This window comes from Lipophrys pholis (genome assembly GCF_963383615.2).
Source record: "Lipophrys pholis genome assembly, chromosome: 1".
NCBI lineage: Eukaryota > Metazoa > Chordata > Actinopteri > Blenniiformes > Blenniidae > Lipophrys > Lipophrys pholis.
This window is the reverse complement of record NC_137635.1, coordinates 8934852-8949208: the sequence shown is the minus strand read 5'-3', so window position 1 is coordinate 8949208 and position 14357 is coordinate 8934852. Positions and strand designations below refer to the sequence as shown.

Below are 14357 nucleotides of genomic sequence, written 5' to 3'. Positions count from 1 at the left end.
AATTCTATTAAACAAAACATTGTAATTAAAGCTGTAAGCAGTGATGAATGGGCCTCTTAAACCCACGCATGTTGGAACATGGAGAGGTTTGGTGTAAGTTAGTTTGATTTTACATACATTTACCTGAACGTTTATAGGTGGAGCCATTTTTCCCCGGACATATCTCAAACCAATGAAATAGATAAACTTTCACAAGGTCTGATTTTTGCTCGTGGTGTGGCATACTGCAAGATTTGGTATCGATCCGAGACCAAGAAAATAAAGGGCCAGTATTGCCAATACTGTTCTGATCTGACATTTTTTAATATTCAAAGTTAATGCATTATCAAATTGCTAATTCTGGATGCATTTTCATGACCTTTAAGTGTTTTCATGATTTTCCTTTGGTGTATGAATTAATTTAACCGAAGAACAGAATTCGGGAAAGGTTTATAGCTAAAAAATTTACTTTTTCAAAATGAAAAGTTCAAACAGCAGTAACAAAACAATGTCCTCCCATACATTGTAATGCCTAGAGATTTGTTCGTAAATAAACAAAGTGTACAAAACGATCACCCCACAGGAAATTCCAACAAAATATTATTTCAGGTAGAGTCTTCAGAGTGAAGCAGCATGCATGCAGGTGAGAAGCTGAAGCCAAGTATCAATGTCATTGCACTGGTATCATTCGATATCGATACCAGCATAGGAATTGATATCATCGATATTTGGATCAGTCTGCCCACCTCTAATTTTTGTGCTGAATTTCACCCTCCCAGGTCAAACCATTGATTTTTAATTAACCTCATCCAAGTTTGTAGGTGGAACTGTGCAACCATTTTGCCCCCGACCACATCGGAAACCAATGAAATATGTACATTTTCAATCATGTAAACCATTGTAAATTGTAAATTAATCTATTTTTTTATTAATATCTACATACAAAATAGAAAAATCGATGATGAATGTACTGAATGCTTAATATTGATTTTTCAAATGTACATTTCCTGTTTGTCTTTTCAGAGAGGGAGTCTAATAATAAGTCTAATGGCTGATAAGCGCCACAAGACATGATTTACAGTAGAAAGCAAAGCCTTGATAATCTGCCGTCCTCCTTGTTTGCATTCTTTTCCCTGAGTCCTTTAACGCTGTACATTCTGCACCATAATGTATTACCACACAACACGGATGTGTTGCTGTTGCGTTATCAAATATCAGAAATGAATATGCTTTTTTTTTTTTTAATCCTCCCCTTCACTGTTTCTCCCTCCATTACTGGCAGATTGATGTTGGATAATCCATTGATTTTGGAGACCAGAGCGGTTTCGGTGAAGTTCTGAACCTCTGGCTCTCGGCTGTCTCTTGAACAACAACCGAGGGTTTTTTCTTCCCGGTGCCAGCAGAATCTATTTTCCCGTCGTTACTTCCAGGCTCCTCATACTTTACCTCGGTGATCAATATGGTGTCTGGAGAGAAGAGCATTAGGAGTAATGTGACACCCCAGTGTCAGACACTTTAAAGAGCTTTGATGGGACTTGAATCATTCATGAAGCAATGGAAAGCTGCAAAGACAAAAAATGTTACACTCGTGTGTCATATCAAACACGGTCATTTGTACTGTACAGGAATCATCACCTCTAGGTTTTAATATACAATATTTTCCACATGATTTTTACATGAATAGTTTGAGTTTATGATCCAGAAGAAAACATTAAACAACCAAAACAAATGAAAAAAAAAAAAAGAAGACAAAAACAGTAAAAACCCTAACATTTAATGTCCACTCTATATGTGAATTCCACTCAGTGAAAAAGTACCATTCCAACACCTAATACGGGGAAATGTTTGTATTTCACTTTACCTTATATTCTGGTACTAGTTGGTACATTAAAACATCTATTAAAGAATAAAAAATGCATAAATTCATTTGTAAATGCCATTATTTAACTGTAGCTAATTAGCCTCTTTTGTTCATAGCTCACTGCTCATTTAACAGATATTCAGTTTGCAGTACCATAAAATGAAACTATAAAAGTCGACTGTTAAAAGAAAAGCTGGCAGAATGTTTGAGCTTCAGCTCAGAGCTTCTTGTGTTTGTTTCGGTGTTCGGAGCTCATCTGGTCGCTGGTCACCTGCTCTTGTTTATCTAAATAAACTTGTAAAGGAGATAGAAAATGTAAAGTATAGAAAACACAATCCAGAAGCAGGATTTTCTTTCCAACAGAAACAATAACGGCTCTAAAAAAAAAGAAAAAGGGAGATAGGACTATAAATAACTTGTTGGATGATATTGCTTCTATCTACATCAGGCATTTTCATCAGCTCATGAGTACAAAAATGTATTTTTTTTTTTGCATGAGGACATTTTCTTCTACATCAAGAACAGCTAGTTAATATTCCAACTTCACAAAAAGCTGTGGTATTTGCAGGTGTTCAATTGGTATTTTTGTTGGTAAGTAAACCAATACTATAGGACAAATAGTTTGTTGTATTGGCACAGTGCTTTTTCTTAAATGTGTGCAGAATAAGGACATAAATTCACAGTTTTTCTGGAGACAAAATGATGTTACAACACTGCATGAAATCCATGCTTTTATAAGTGGAGACTTGTACTCTGCTGTGCGTTACAGGAACTACCAGATACATTTTCAAACCCAATTTAACACGCTCAACAGATACTCACCTGGTCGTGAATTGTGAGTGTGATCAGTGTGTGTCTACTACCTGGATGGATATAGTTATAAATGAGGCAAAGATTAAACCCATGTCAGTTCGGTAGAAATTTCTACAGTTATTACAACATATAGACATCAAAAGAAGCCACACGAGGCCTAAAGTGCAGCTTTCCTCCAACAGGAAGGCTGATGATTTCCTAAAACACTCTTACTGAGACTTTCTGTCACACAAAGTACACCACTGCAATCACACACATTTTACATCTACTAATGTCTTCACCTCCGCCGTGCAGTCTCTGTGAAATCAGTTCAGCTATGGTCATACAGCCAGACTTGCTGGGAGGTGTCCTTTGCCGCGCTCCGTGTTAAATCTGCACTTTCAAAGTTATTCATGCCACATGTGCAGAGGATCTGTTGGGTTTATGTGAAATCTCGTCCGCCCTCTCCTCCGTACAGATAATTATTGGTTCCGGCTGGTTGGACGTACTCCTCGGTTTTGTCCCAGTCCGACACCCAGCCCCCACCGCCTCCTCCTCCTCCTCCTCCTCCTCCTCCATTGGGATCCGATCCCTGATTCATGGCGCCGTAGCCACCTCCGCCGCTGGTGTGATACAGTTCCTCTGTCTCGTTTGCGAGCTCGTCTTCGTCTAAGATGCCACATTTCTCGTCGCTCAGCTGCTCCGGCTCGGCCCAGGCTTGTTTCTCCCCTGACGCAAAGAGGCCTGCAGAGCCGAGACACTTAGATCAGTCGTCAGTCACAGGAATCACTGCACAGGACGCTGCTTCTGAACATGTTTAAGGCCCCGAATGAGAGGGAAAATATACACACCGTAAAATATGACACCTCCATAATGGACGAGCGAGGCGATGAGAAACACACCCTGCCACTCCTCACGGGTCTGCCACAGAAGAATGGAAATACAAGAGGTCAGTGAGAATTTCAGGCATGAAGAATAGGTTTTAGCTTTCATACTGACTTCAGTTCTAGATCTATAGATGTACATGCATTCATGCCTCTTCCCACGGGTCGTGTTTAGTCAATAATCTCTGTATTGTACTCCTATATTGAGTTACTCTCACTGCAGAAATGAATCAATATCTGTTGTTCTTACGGAGCAGATTTGAAGATGGAAATAATAAAATCTCACATAGATTTTCTAAGATCAGATTCAGAAACACAAATAAAATACATCTTTACCTACAAGTTTAGTTTTCTTTGAAAAGGTCAAAGTTTCACCTTTGTCTATAGTAGTTTTTTTTTTATAATCCTACAGCTGAACGGCCACTCCAGCATGCAGCCGGAGAGTTTGGAGACTCTCACCTTGTGCTTTGTCATGGCGCCAACTATCAGCGGGCAAACCATCCCGGACAGCGTTCCCACTCCGTTGGAGATTCCCATGAGGATACTAGCATATCGCGGTGCGATGTCCAGGTGGTTGACGTTGAAACCTACCAGGAAAAGATTACTTTAATATTACCTGCGTCTAAATGATGAATCTTTCCGACTAGGGCGTGTTCAGAAAATATCTCTTAAAGCACAGCATGCGTCACCTGAAATGGCAAAACCGGAGAAGCCCACTGCCAAGACCAGGAATGTGATGGCAATGCCTTTTGTGTGTGAGAAACCAACCACCAAGAGCAGCGTCGCCTCCATCCCAAACCCTGATGGGGACAGAAGAGAAGCCACGCACAGAAACAAAGAACTTTTTCAACGGTTACAAACGTGGCACATATTAAACTGAAAGCCATTTTTGAAGGTGCTTTTCTTGTCTATCTTTTCATAAAATACAGCTGACTGGGCTAACGTGTGGCTCAAGTACACTGCATACTTCTCCATTTCACTTCAGCATCGATTTCTCTGTTCAGTTCAAAAATAGCAAACAGAGACAGCGCTTCAGCTTTACAGTGACTCATCGTTTGCTTGAAGCTGCAAATGTTTTCTCACCAAAGCTCTCACACAGTTACGGCTATAATTAGCCCGGGCCGAGCGTGGTTCAGGTCCATGTGACTGAGAGATGTGACTCTAAAGAAATTAGAATTCACAAACTTGCACAGAGATGCCAACACGTGTTTGCGGATTTGACCTTCGAGCATCAAGGATGAGACTTCACGGTCAATGTGAGGAAGCTGCAGTGTAATTGCTGCACGGTACGCAGCAACCAACCATCTCCTGTGCTGCTTTACCCCTCGGGGTCATAGACGCTGGCGCCGATCCCAGCCAACTATGGGCGAGGTCAGGATTCACCCTGGACAAGTCTCCAGTCCATCATAAGACAAGCACACAGAAACAAGCAACCACACACACTCACATACACACACCTGGAGCAATTTCAGGTCACCAAGTGACCTCACAACATGTTTTTGGACTGTTGGAGGAAACTGCAGTCATTTCATTTTGAACTTATTTTCATTTCTTACCTCCACAGTTCATAAGTTTCCTGACATTGGTGGTGGTCATGATGTGGTTCGAACGCATGTAGTCAGCTAGCTGGCCGCCAATGGGCACGATGATGGTCATCACCAGATGGGGAAGTGCAGACACTATTCCCACCTAAATGAGAGAGGGAGGGGAAAAAAAGCTGAGCTTTCTCATGCAACTGATTTGCAATCTCTGGAGGATCCATCCATGAGAAACCTTCTCTTTCTTAGTGTTGTAGACTACATATGTTGTACACATGTATGGTGAGCGTTACCTTGCTTATCTCGAACCCAAACACCTCCTCAAAGTATGCGGGCTGGCTGATAAGCAGCAGGTAGAAAGTCCAGCTTCTGCAGAAATTAGCGACAATGATGGCATACACCGGCATTGAGGTGAAGAAGGCCCTCCAGGGAGTATTAAACTTCTGCAAAACAAAAAGATTTACCGTTAAATCATGAACCTCTGACTTGTTTGTGCAAATACAGACCGGCTGTGCCTCAGTTAGTAGGCGTCCAAATAGTCCGATGTGGAAGTGTTGGTGCAAGACAAGTGTTAAAATGTGCTCCACAAGAAAAGACCTTTTACTGCTATAAAGCCACCAGAATACATTTATGACCAATGAGTCATGTCGTGAGGTGAAACATCAATACATTTGCTTGAATGCAGACGAAGAGGAGCACAGATGTTTCTCCAAAGAGAGGCAGTGTGGATGAACTGACCGTGACTGTGTGCTGGGCGGACTCCCCAATGCTCTCCTCAATATACTTCCTCTCCTCCTCCGTGATGGTCGGGTGGGCTGCTGGACTCTCGTACGACACCAGAATCCAGAAGCAGTACCACATCACACCGAAGGTTCCTGGTGGTGGTGGTGGTGGTGGTGGTGGTGGGGGTGGGGGGTGGGGAAGGTAGCCAAACAGGAAGGAGGGGTTGAAAAAGAGCAGAGTAAGTGTCAAAACAATGAGAAAGGTCAAAAAGAACAAACTGTAAAGGAAACACTGTGTATTTCCCCCTCATTAGTGTGCAGGCTTGTGGAAGTTTTCCTGTCCGCTTTAAGTACGTGCCAAGCTCTGCCGTGTTTGCTTTGGCAGACGGAGGCATCATCTTGTTGACGCCTTGACAGCCTATGACTGTAGGGTGCTACAAAACACAAAGAATGATTCCCCGAAGCAGAGTCAGGTCTGAACGTCCTGCTTCAATACACAATATTAGTCCTCACGGTGAGTCTGTGGTGTGAACCATCGGCAGAATTAAAGTGGAGTCAAGGAGGTCGGACACCACCAATACATCACTCAAGAAGACCATACGATTATAGACCACCTTTTTTTATGAATGCAAAAACAGTCGTGTATCCGTGCTCTTCAGGGATCTCTTACCGTACACGTAGAAAACAGATGACCACCCTGAGTACTGGACGAGGATTCCAGCCAGCGGCATAGCGATCACAGCACCGGCATAGGAACCTACAAGAGTAGAAAACATTATTTATATCACCTGTCAAGTACATTTCTTACTGGATTGCCATGTAAGTGTTTTATCTATTCAATGTTGATTAATCACAACAACAAAAAAACATCCACCAAGTTTTTCTGAAGTTGTATTAAAAATACAAACAATCCACAAAAACTTAAAATAAATAAGATTTACTGTGAAATATTTCAGACCCAGCGTCTTCCCAGTGGTGTGACTAAAGAAATGGTGAGGTGTGAGTAATCCCATTACTGATTACTACTGTCAAATGAGTAATTCGGCTCATTATTTAAAATTTTTGTCGTAGATGAAAACTGTAAGTGAGCTGCTGTCTCTCTCTGACCTGCTGATTTAACCGGCTGTCAGCATGAGTGAAGAGGAGCTCTGTTACTATTTCTCAAAACTCCTGTTTACTGGAGGAGGAGCGCCTTATTGATCCAGATATTGTCTGTTCTTCCTGACATGAACCATGACTGACTGGGAGTAATAATAACATTATTCTGTGTCTACTGTGTCTGTGAGACGTCATCAGCCCTGGAAGCACGCTGGCTTCACTTTACATGGGCGTGTTGGTCATTTATTTCTGCTCGTGAACACACTTGTTTCAGGAACTGCTTTCACTCAGGTTATAGAGCATCTTCACCAAACCCAATTTTATTTGAAAAACTGCTGAATCAGTGAAGTCATGTTCAAGGAGTACCCGATTTAGGACGTAATGGTTTACGCTGTGAGTCTGAGTGTGACCTTTGAAGGTCGTTTAAAGGCCGAGGTGAACAGCTACTGACCACAGAAGGCTGTCGTGGCCAGGCGGCTTCTTTCTAGAGGCGGTGCCCATTTTGCCCAGATACCATGGCAGGCAGGATATGAGACCCCCTGAGGCACAGAAAGGGTCAAATCAGGACTTGGCACCAAGATGAGCGTTGATCAGTTGGTATGTGAACAGAAAGCGAGCTCATTGACAACCATCTGTATGATATATAAAAAAGCAGAGTAAGCCACCTCCACAAGTCCTTGAAACACCCTGACAATGATCACACAGCCAAAGTGCCATCGTGCTGCTGTAGGAATCAGCATGTTCAGGCAGGATGTCGCCACGATAGCGAAGCCAAACACTCTGAGGGGAGAAAGAAAGCACTCAGACATTAGAATTCAGCATTGTGCATAATAACATGCATCTTTTATATCATTTATTTATCTATTGGCAGACGACACTCATTTCACAGACCTGTTTGCTGCAAACTTTTGGCAGATGAAGCCTCCAGGGATCTGAGTCACTATGTACCCCCAGAAGAAGGAACCATGGATCATTCCCACTGTTTCTGGATCCCAGTCGAACTGGGCTTTCTGTTGGGACGGACAACAAGGAACGTCACATTATAAAGTGGGAGTTAATCACTGAATTAACACATGCATCTAACAGCTTCCGACATCCTGTTGAGATGAAGTGAGAAGTGAGAGGAGGAGGAACGTGGTCCTCCACTGACACCTACTGAACAATCAGCAGTATTTCTCCACATCAAGTTTCATTGCGCTGGTTCAGTAATGGACAGTAAATCTTCATGGAGCTTTTCTTAAACGTCCAACACTTCAAATACCCCTATATACCAGAGAATTTAAGGTTTTACAATTGCATCATTATTATTTCATTATTGTACAATCGTGCAATAACATTACAGATCGTCCCTTGGTCAGACAATGGTCGGTCCATTTTTCTCCCAGCAGACCTTTTGGTTTGTCTCAGCATGAGAAGTTTGACTTTTCAGTGTATATGAGCTACATCCTTAATGTTTATACTCTGCAGTGCGTCTTATCAAAAATATGCTTCAGCTGTGATTTCCTGTCACGGTGTGTGCACTCAACACGTATCCCAACCACTGTGGAGAAAAATTGATATGTATGTTTCCTTGTGTTTCTGAGCTTTCTGCTCCAGTGAAACAAACAAGCTCAGACCAAACTCAGTTCCTCGTCCTGCTGCTGCCACTCACCACTATGATTTCCTTGTTGTCTCTGTAGACGGTGTGGCTGTTGACCATGCTGACGATGGCCACGCCCAGGTTGCACCGGATACCAAAGGAGATGCAGAAGCCGATGCCGGAGAGGATGGCGATGATGTAGCGTCTGGGAAGGCCGAAGCATGTGCAGTCCACCACCGGCATCTCCTTCTCCTCCACCAGCTCCGGCCGGCCCTCCGCCGACAGCTCGATGGTCTCGCCATTTTCCTGTTTCTTCTCAAGAGCTCTGTCAGGAAGGGAGCGGAAAACCCAGAGTGAGTGAACTGACAGTCTGGTTATCCTGTTCCATCCTGTTCCATCATGTACAAACACTGAAATAAAGAGCAGGTGCTTGATTTAGCACAGCTTTGTAATTTTCTCCTTCAAGGACGGGGTTTTGGTGTAGTGATCAATATTTTCACTGCACAGCCGATTCTATTCCAGGCTCAGGGCTTTCTCAATATATCATCCATCCAGCATTTGAGGTTTGCTACAACTCCAAATGAGTGTAAACTGGATGCAGTGGAGGCCAAGAGGTTAGAAAAGCAGACTCGGGGTCAGGAATTCGCAGGTTCGAATCCCACAGCTGACGTGTGACCACTGTGCGTCCCTGAGCATCGTGTGTGTGTGTGTGTGTGTGTGTGTGTGTGTGTGAGACACCGCTGTTTGTTGGGATTGGTCCCAGGATAAGATGACTAGAGATTGGCTGAGGCGATGTAGAAGATGTATGACGACAGTCTGACAGAACTTTGCGGTGTTCTGTTGCAGCCCTTCCACTCAATGTGGACAAACCTTTAACACACAAGTATCCTCTAAAGAAAACCCCCTCAGTCGGCACTATTGATGAGTTATTTTAGCTAAAACAGCCACAAGGATGTGACAGAAATAAGAAATAAGATGTATTCATCCCTCAGTGGAGTCACAGATCACGTTCATCTCACTTTTGAACCTCTTTAATGTTGATTTTCCTTCCAATGGAAGCAGAGAAGTGAATCTGAGGTTTTCCGTCCCCTTGCTGCCCCGGTGAAAATAGATTCTGCTCTGAAGGGCAAGCTTGCTGACAGCTTGGCTTGTAAAAAGGTGCAGAGCTCTGGCTGTTCAGACAATCCTCTCTGCTGTCAGGTGGGCCGGTAACTCCAGCACCTTAACAAGACGCAGTCAGCACAGCCGCCTCTTCGCCCCTGGGGCTCGTTCACTTTTCACATCTGCTCCATGTGTTAATAAACAACAGAGTTTTGAAATGCAGATGTTCGCCCTAAGTGTGAAAAATAGTGCGATAAACGTAAAAACGTCTAAAGCTTGTGCTCCTTCTCTCTCCGTGAGGCGAACTGTTGTTGCCCAGAGAAACCACGACCTTTGTGAGCAGCCAGTCTGAAAAGCATCAAATATGCATCTAAACGCAGCAGTCATCTATTAAACATGGCATGTGCTACAGTGAGTTCTCAGATCAGACCGGAGGACTGCAGATCCAGCTTTATACTGCTTTATTTATCACACAAGTGCACACACACGCGCACACACACACATACACACACAAGTAAACCTTGCAGAATCAAGCAACAAACATTTTTTTGCTTCGTATTAAAATGAACTCTTTTTATCAGGTTGGAAAGTCCTCAACGCAGTGTTTTTATGAATATTTATCCTGGTTAGAAAGAGAGGAGAGTAAGTATAGCATTTATAAAGGCTTGTTTATAAAGATTCTCATCATATGAAATAGTGTGACGACTGCTGGGTGAAAAACACACCGTGAGATACAATCACAGCAACAAAATTAAAACAAGAAACTCTGAAATATTTAAAAGCCAACAAGCACAAGAGTCCCAGTGTCTGACAGCTGTAAAACACAACAAAAAGGCTTTGATGTCTCTTCTGAGATGGGTTAAGAAATAATATGATTATTTTCATCATTTCACACCCGCAGTCGCTGCAGTAACCTGGATGGTTTAATCATCACCATGAAGACAAGAACACTCCACTTGTCAAACCGTGATTATGAACATTTCAACCCACAACACCGAACAAGCTGAGAGAAACCGTTGGACGAGTACTGTTTGGACTGTACGTGCAGCTATATGTCAATCTCCTTAAATAATTCAGAGTGACGGTTCGTTCTCTTGTTTGTGTCTTATCAAATCAGAACAGCAGGAACAATCCCTCATACAGAGACGTCTACATCTGTGCGGTTTTATAACATCGAGAGGTTGTGGAGTCACTCACAGATCGACGCACAAAAACTACACAATTGATGGCTTTCAGTTCAATAAATCTGCCCGGAGCCTTCAAATACAACCTCCAACTGCAAGGAGACGGTGAAATAATAGCTACACAATTATAAAACATACATGCTCTGTTAGTTACTGTAAGCAGGGATTCCAACAATCTTCAACACTGATCAAGTATTAATGATTCTCACTGTTAAATTATGTATATCTCTGGCTCTCTTGGACTATTTTGGTCTGGCCCTCTCTCTTCATTCTTCCTGTCTCCTCTTCATCTTTAACCCTGCCTTTTACCGTCAGCTCCCCTGACTCGCGCACAGTCTCACACATGATTCACAGCACCTCCTCCTTCGTCCACACCAATTTATTTTTGCAGTATCCGGGAGTGAGATGTACCTCTCCGTTTTTACACATATTTATCTTCATATATTTGGCGGCAGCTTTTCATGACTGACCCTGAGTTAAGGAAAATCCGTTGTAATCCTCACTATAGCGACCTGACCTTCTCTGTGTTGGTCTTGTCACACACTGACCAAAAAAAAATAAAAAATCAAAAATGATTAATTAAGAAACTGGATAAAATATTTCTGCAGCATTTTTTTTTTTTAACAAATACAGTCTTAAATGTGTATAAGAACTCAAGCTTTGCATGGTTTAGCTCAAAGAGTATATCTGGCCGTGTCTCCAGGGTAATCTCTTAATTCATACACCAAGGACAAATGTCAGGAGAGTTCAGCAGATTGGTTGAGAGCGGAGTCAAGAGCTCGAAAACATTGATTGGATCAGGGAGAGTCAAATAACTTGTGTAGATAGTGTGAAAGGTTGAAAAGCTTTGTGACACCAGGTACAAGGATCTACTGAACTCAGTCTAGTAACACAAATACAGACTGTAAACTGTTAGAGGAGCTGCAGCAAAACCGAATGAGTAAAGAGTAAGTAGCTAAGCTATGATGAGACAAGTGTGCCGTTTACAACGTGTAATTAAAAAAATGAAGCCTAACTCATGCTGACAGGGCGGTTATAAAGGTTAAATCTCCTGATGTTGACGGTAAAACATATAAAATACAGTTAAATTATGCTTGCGAGTTTCCCCTGGTCTCCTCAGTGGTTATCGTAGAAATAAACGGTTAGAAGTAACAATTAAAATAGTTACGGGCTGGGATTAGTAGCAGACCATTGAGAAAACAAGAGGGGAAGAAGATGCTTGATGAGTAAAATATTTAAAGAATAAAATCGAAACTTCCCGCTGGTTGAAATGAAGTTGGTTCATTTTATCTTCATTAGACATTAAAATCACATATAACAGCAAGAAAGTCGTCCTGCAGTAACTAGAAGCAGCTTCCTTTCTGCTGTCTCCTCTGCCTCCTGGTCCGGATGTTGCGTGCAGCGGCGCGGGTCCGTGCGCCTTTTTACGCACCGCGGCTGCGCAGCAGCGCACCTGGGGAGCGGCACCTGAGAGCACGTGCGCGCTGCGGAAATGAAAGCTTACAAGCTGCTGCGGGCTCACTGCCGTAGGTGGAGTGACCTAATCCTGAATGTCAGGTGCCCTTACAGGGGGAGGGGGCCAGATGACAAGCTACCGGACTACTTAGAAGGAGAGAGAGAGGGAGGGAGGTGGCCAAGGTGTACGGGCCTGCAGGGATTTACGTGGGCCGACAGCTTGGACGAGGAGAGGCTATTTCTGGAGAGGATTTAAGTGTTTAGACGCTGCATCAAATCCTGAGAGAAAGAAAGGGGCGTCTATCAATACCGTTTTCCTTTCAGCTCACCGTCCAGGCTCCTGACAGCCTCTCACACTATACTCAGATCTATTTTGGATTTTTTGCAACTCACTTCCAACAGAACTGATCACAGGGAAATAAGAGTTTTTGAAAGTCACAATGATTCACCACGTTATATTTAAAAAATAAATAAATATATAAATCAGCTTTGATCAATCCACCTTTGTTGTTGTCTTGTTGCTATTTATTCCACGAGCCATTTCTCATTATGAAAAAGCTGAAGTGTTAATATGGTGATAGTTGATGACAGTCTCCCTCGGGCATCTCTGCGGTAATGGAGACTGAGACAAGCCTCTGAGGCCTGCTGCACGCCACAGCTTCTGGTCTTTCAAAGAATCAACTCCAGGTTATCAAACATCCAATTTTCTATATAACAGGTTTGCAAACGAAATATTTAACTTCTCAGCCATGAAACGCCCGATGCGCCATCTATAAAAGAAGTAAAGACACAGTCTGTAATTTGACAATGTGACAGCTTTGCAAAAAAGCCTGGACCCAAGGATGGATCCAGATATCGACCCTGCGTGTCACCTTACACTGATAGAACAGTTTTAGCCTGAAATGAAACTTGATACTTTTTTTTTTTAATGGTTCCCCTCGAGCAAAGGCGGATAATTTAGTTAGCAATGCGTGTGTGAGAGATTTCAGAGATTAATTTCAGGTTTCAGGGTATTTGTGCGCCCAGTCCAATGATCGCCGACCATTTTATCCCTGCAGTGCAATGTAAAGTCATACAACATTCAAAACCGTGTAGACAGATGTGTGAGTTTATCCAGACTCCTGGCTTTTATCATTAAAATTTTTTCTCATATTTTCAACATAAATTCTCATATTTGATCGTGTTGCAGCAAAAACATGGGGGGGAAAACGACTTTTTTTTTTTTTAAAGATATAAAATAAAAACTTATTTTAGTCTACAGTGGTTCCTGCAGTACTTTCTCTACCTGAACTGGACTTACCCGTATATTTTCCCGAGAGTCTTGGCTGCCACGGCCTTAAACCTGTCCGGCCGGATCTCCATCCTCACGCCTCCAGGACCGGACCACCGAGCTCCAGGACCGGATCTTTACGCGCTCCTGCCTGAGCGCACAGCCGCTGCTTCCTCCGCTTTTCACTCACATAAAACTAGATTTCACTCAGTCCACAAAGTCCTTGCCCGGCAGTTTCCTGTGCAAATGAATCTATGTTCAGCCACTCTGATTATCCAAAGCTTCAGCTGTGTGAGACCAGGCGCGCAAACATCCTCAGGTCCAGCGTGCCAGGAGTCCTTTTGAGGTCCAAACGAACTTCTTCACACTCTCCCGTGTCCAGAAAGGTTCGCGGCGCGCTGAAGGCAACTTTCGGTAGGATTCATGGCCAAACGGTGTCTCTGGCCGTGGTGCTGAAACAGATTACTGCCGCCTGCGCGCTAATCTCTCCAAGTGTGTGTAGTGAGTGGAAGGGAGCATGTCACTTCCTTCCCCGCAGCCCGGCGTTTTAAGCAGCGGCTATTCTTGGAGGACACAAGCCTTGAATGGAGAGAGTAAACACTGTCTAGTACCTGAGTTCCCTGGTATTTGTGGGGGGCAGGTTCTTCCCGGGACGCTGGAGTACTTGTGGGTTGGACTGTCGATTATCTGCACTTATATGACCGGAGATCTCTTTAAGAAGGACTTCGTGCTCAGTAAACTCTCATGCAAAATTAATGGCACGAAAAAAAACAAAAAAAGGAATGAATTAAAGAGGGTTTGTCGTTCTGCTTTGTTGTGTGTTGATCATCTACTGTGCCTCACACCAACACTGTACAATATTACAACGAGCACCTCAGTGCTTCATCTGTGCAA

General features: G+C 43.1%; 1 protein-coding gene across 1 annotated transcript; it reads right to left on the bottom strand.

Annotated features, from left to right (window-relative positions):
• Window positions 1–1593: 1593 nt before the first annotated feature.
• Window positions 1594–14152, bottom strand: LOC308110241 (vesicular glutamate transporter 1-like). Its single transcript, XM_080464426.1, has 13 exons — window positions 13494–14152; window positions 8526–8778; window positions 7766–7884; window positions 7540–7654; window positions 7326–7413; window positions 6447–6533; window positions 5793–5929; window positions 5348–5497; window positions 5073–5205; window positions 4206–4316; window positions 3976–4103; window positions 3484–3553; window positions 1594–3376 (listed from the first exon to the last, which is right to left on the bottom strand). Exons 1-13 carry the CDS (start codon window positions 13553–13555, stop codon window positions 3075–3077), a joined length of 1755 nt encoding a protein of 584 aa, XP_080320552.1. The 5' UTR covers window positions 13556–14152; the 3' UTR covers window positions 1594–3074.
• Between the last annotated feature and the right edge of the window lie 205 nt (window positions 14153–14357).

Excerpts from the sequence above, each read along its gene's own strand:
- LOC308110241 (XM_080464426.1), bottom strand. The coding sequence starts at position 13,555 with ATGGAGATCCGGCCGGACAGGTTTAAGGCCGTGGCAGCCAAGACTCTC. Across the intron at positions 3,554-3,975 it reads GCGCCATGACAAAGCACAAG|ACCCGTGAGGAGTGGCAGGG; the intron begins GTGAGAGTCTCC and ends CTTCTGTGGCAG. Across the intron at positions 3,377-3,483 it reads TGGAGGTGTCATATTTTACG|GCCTCTTTGCGTCAGGGGAG; the intron begins GTGTGTATATTT and ends TCGGCTCTGCAG.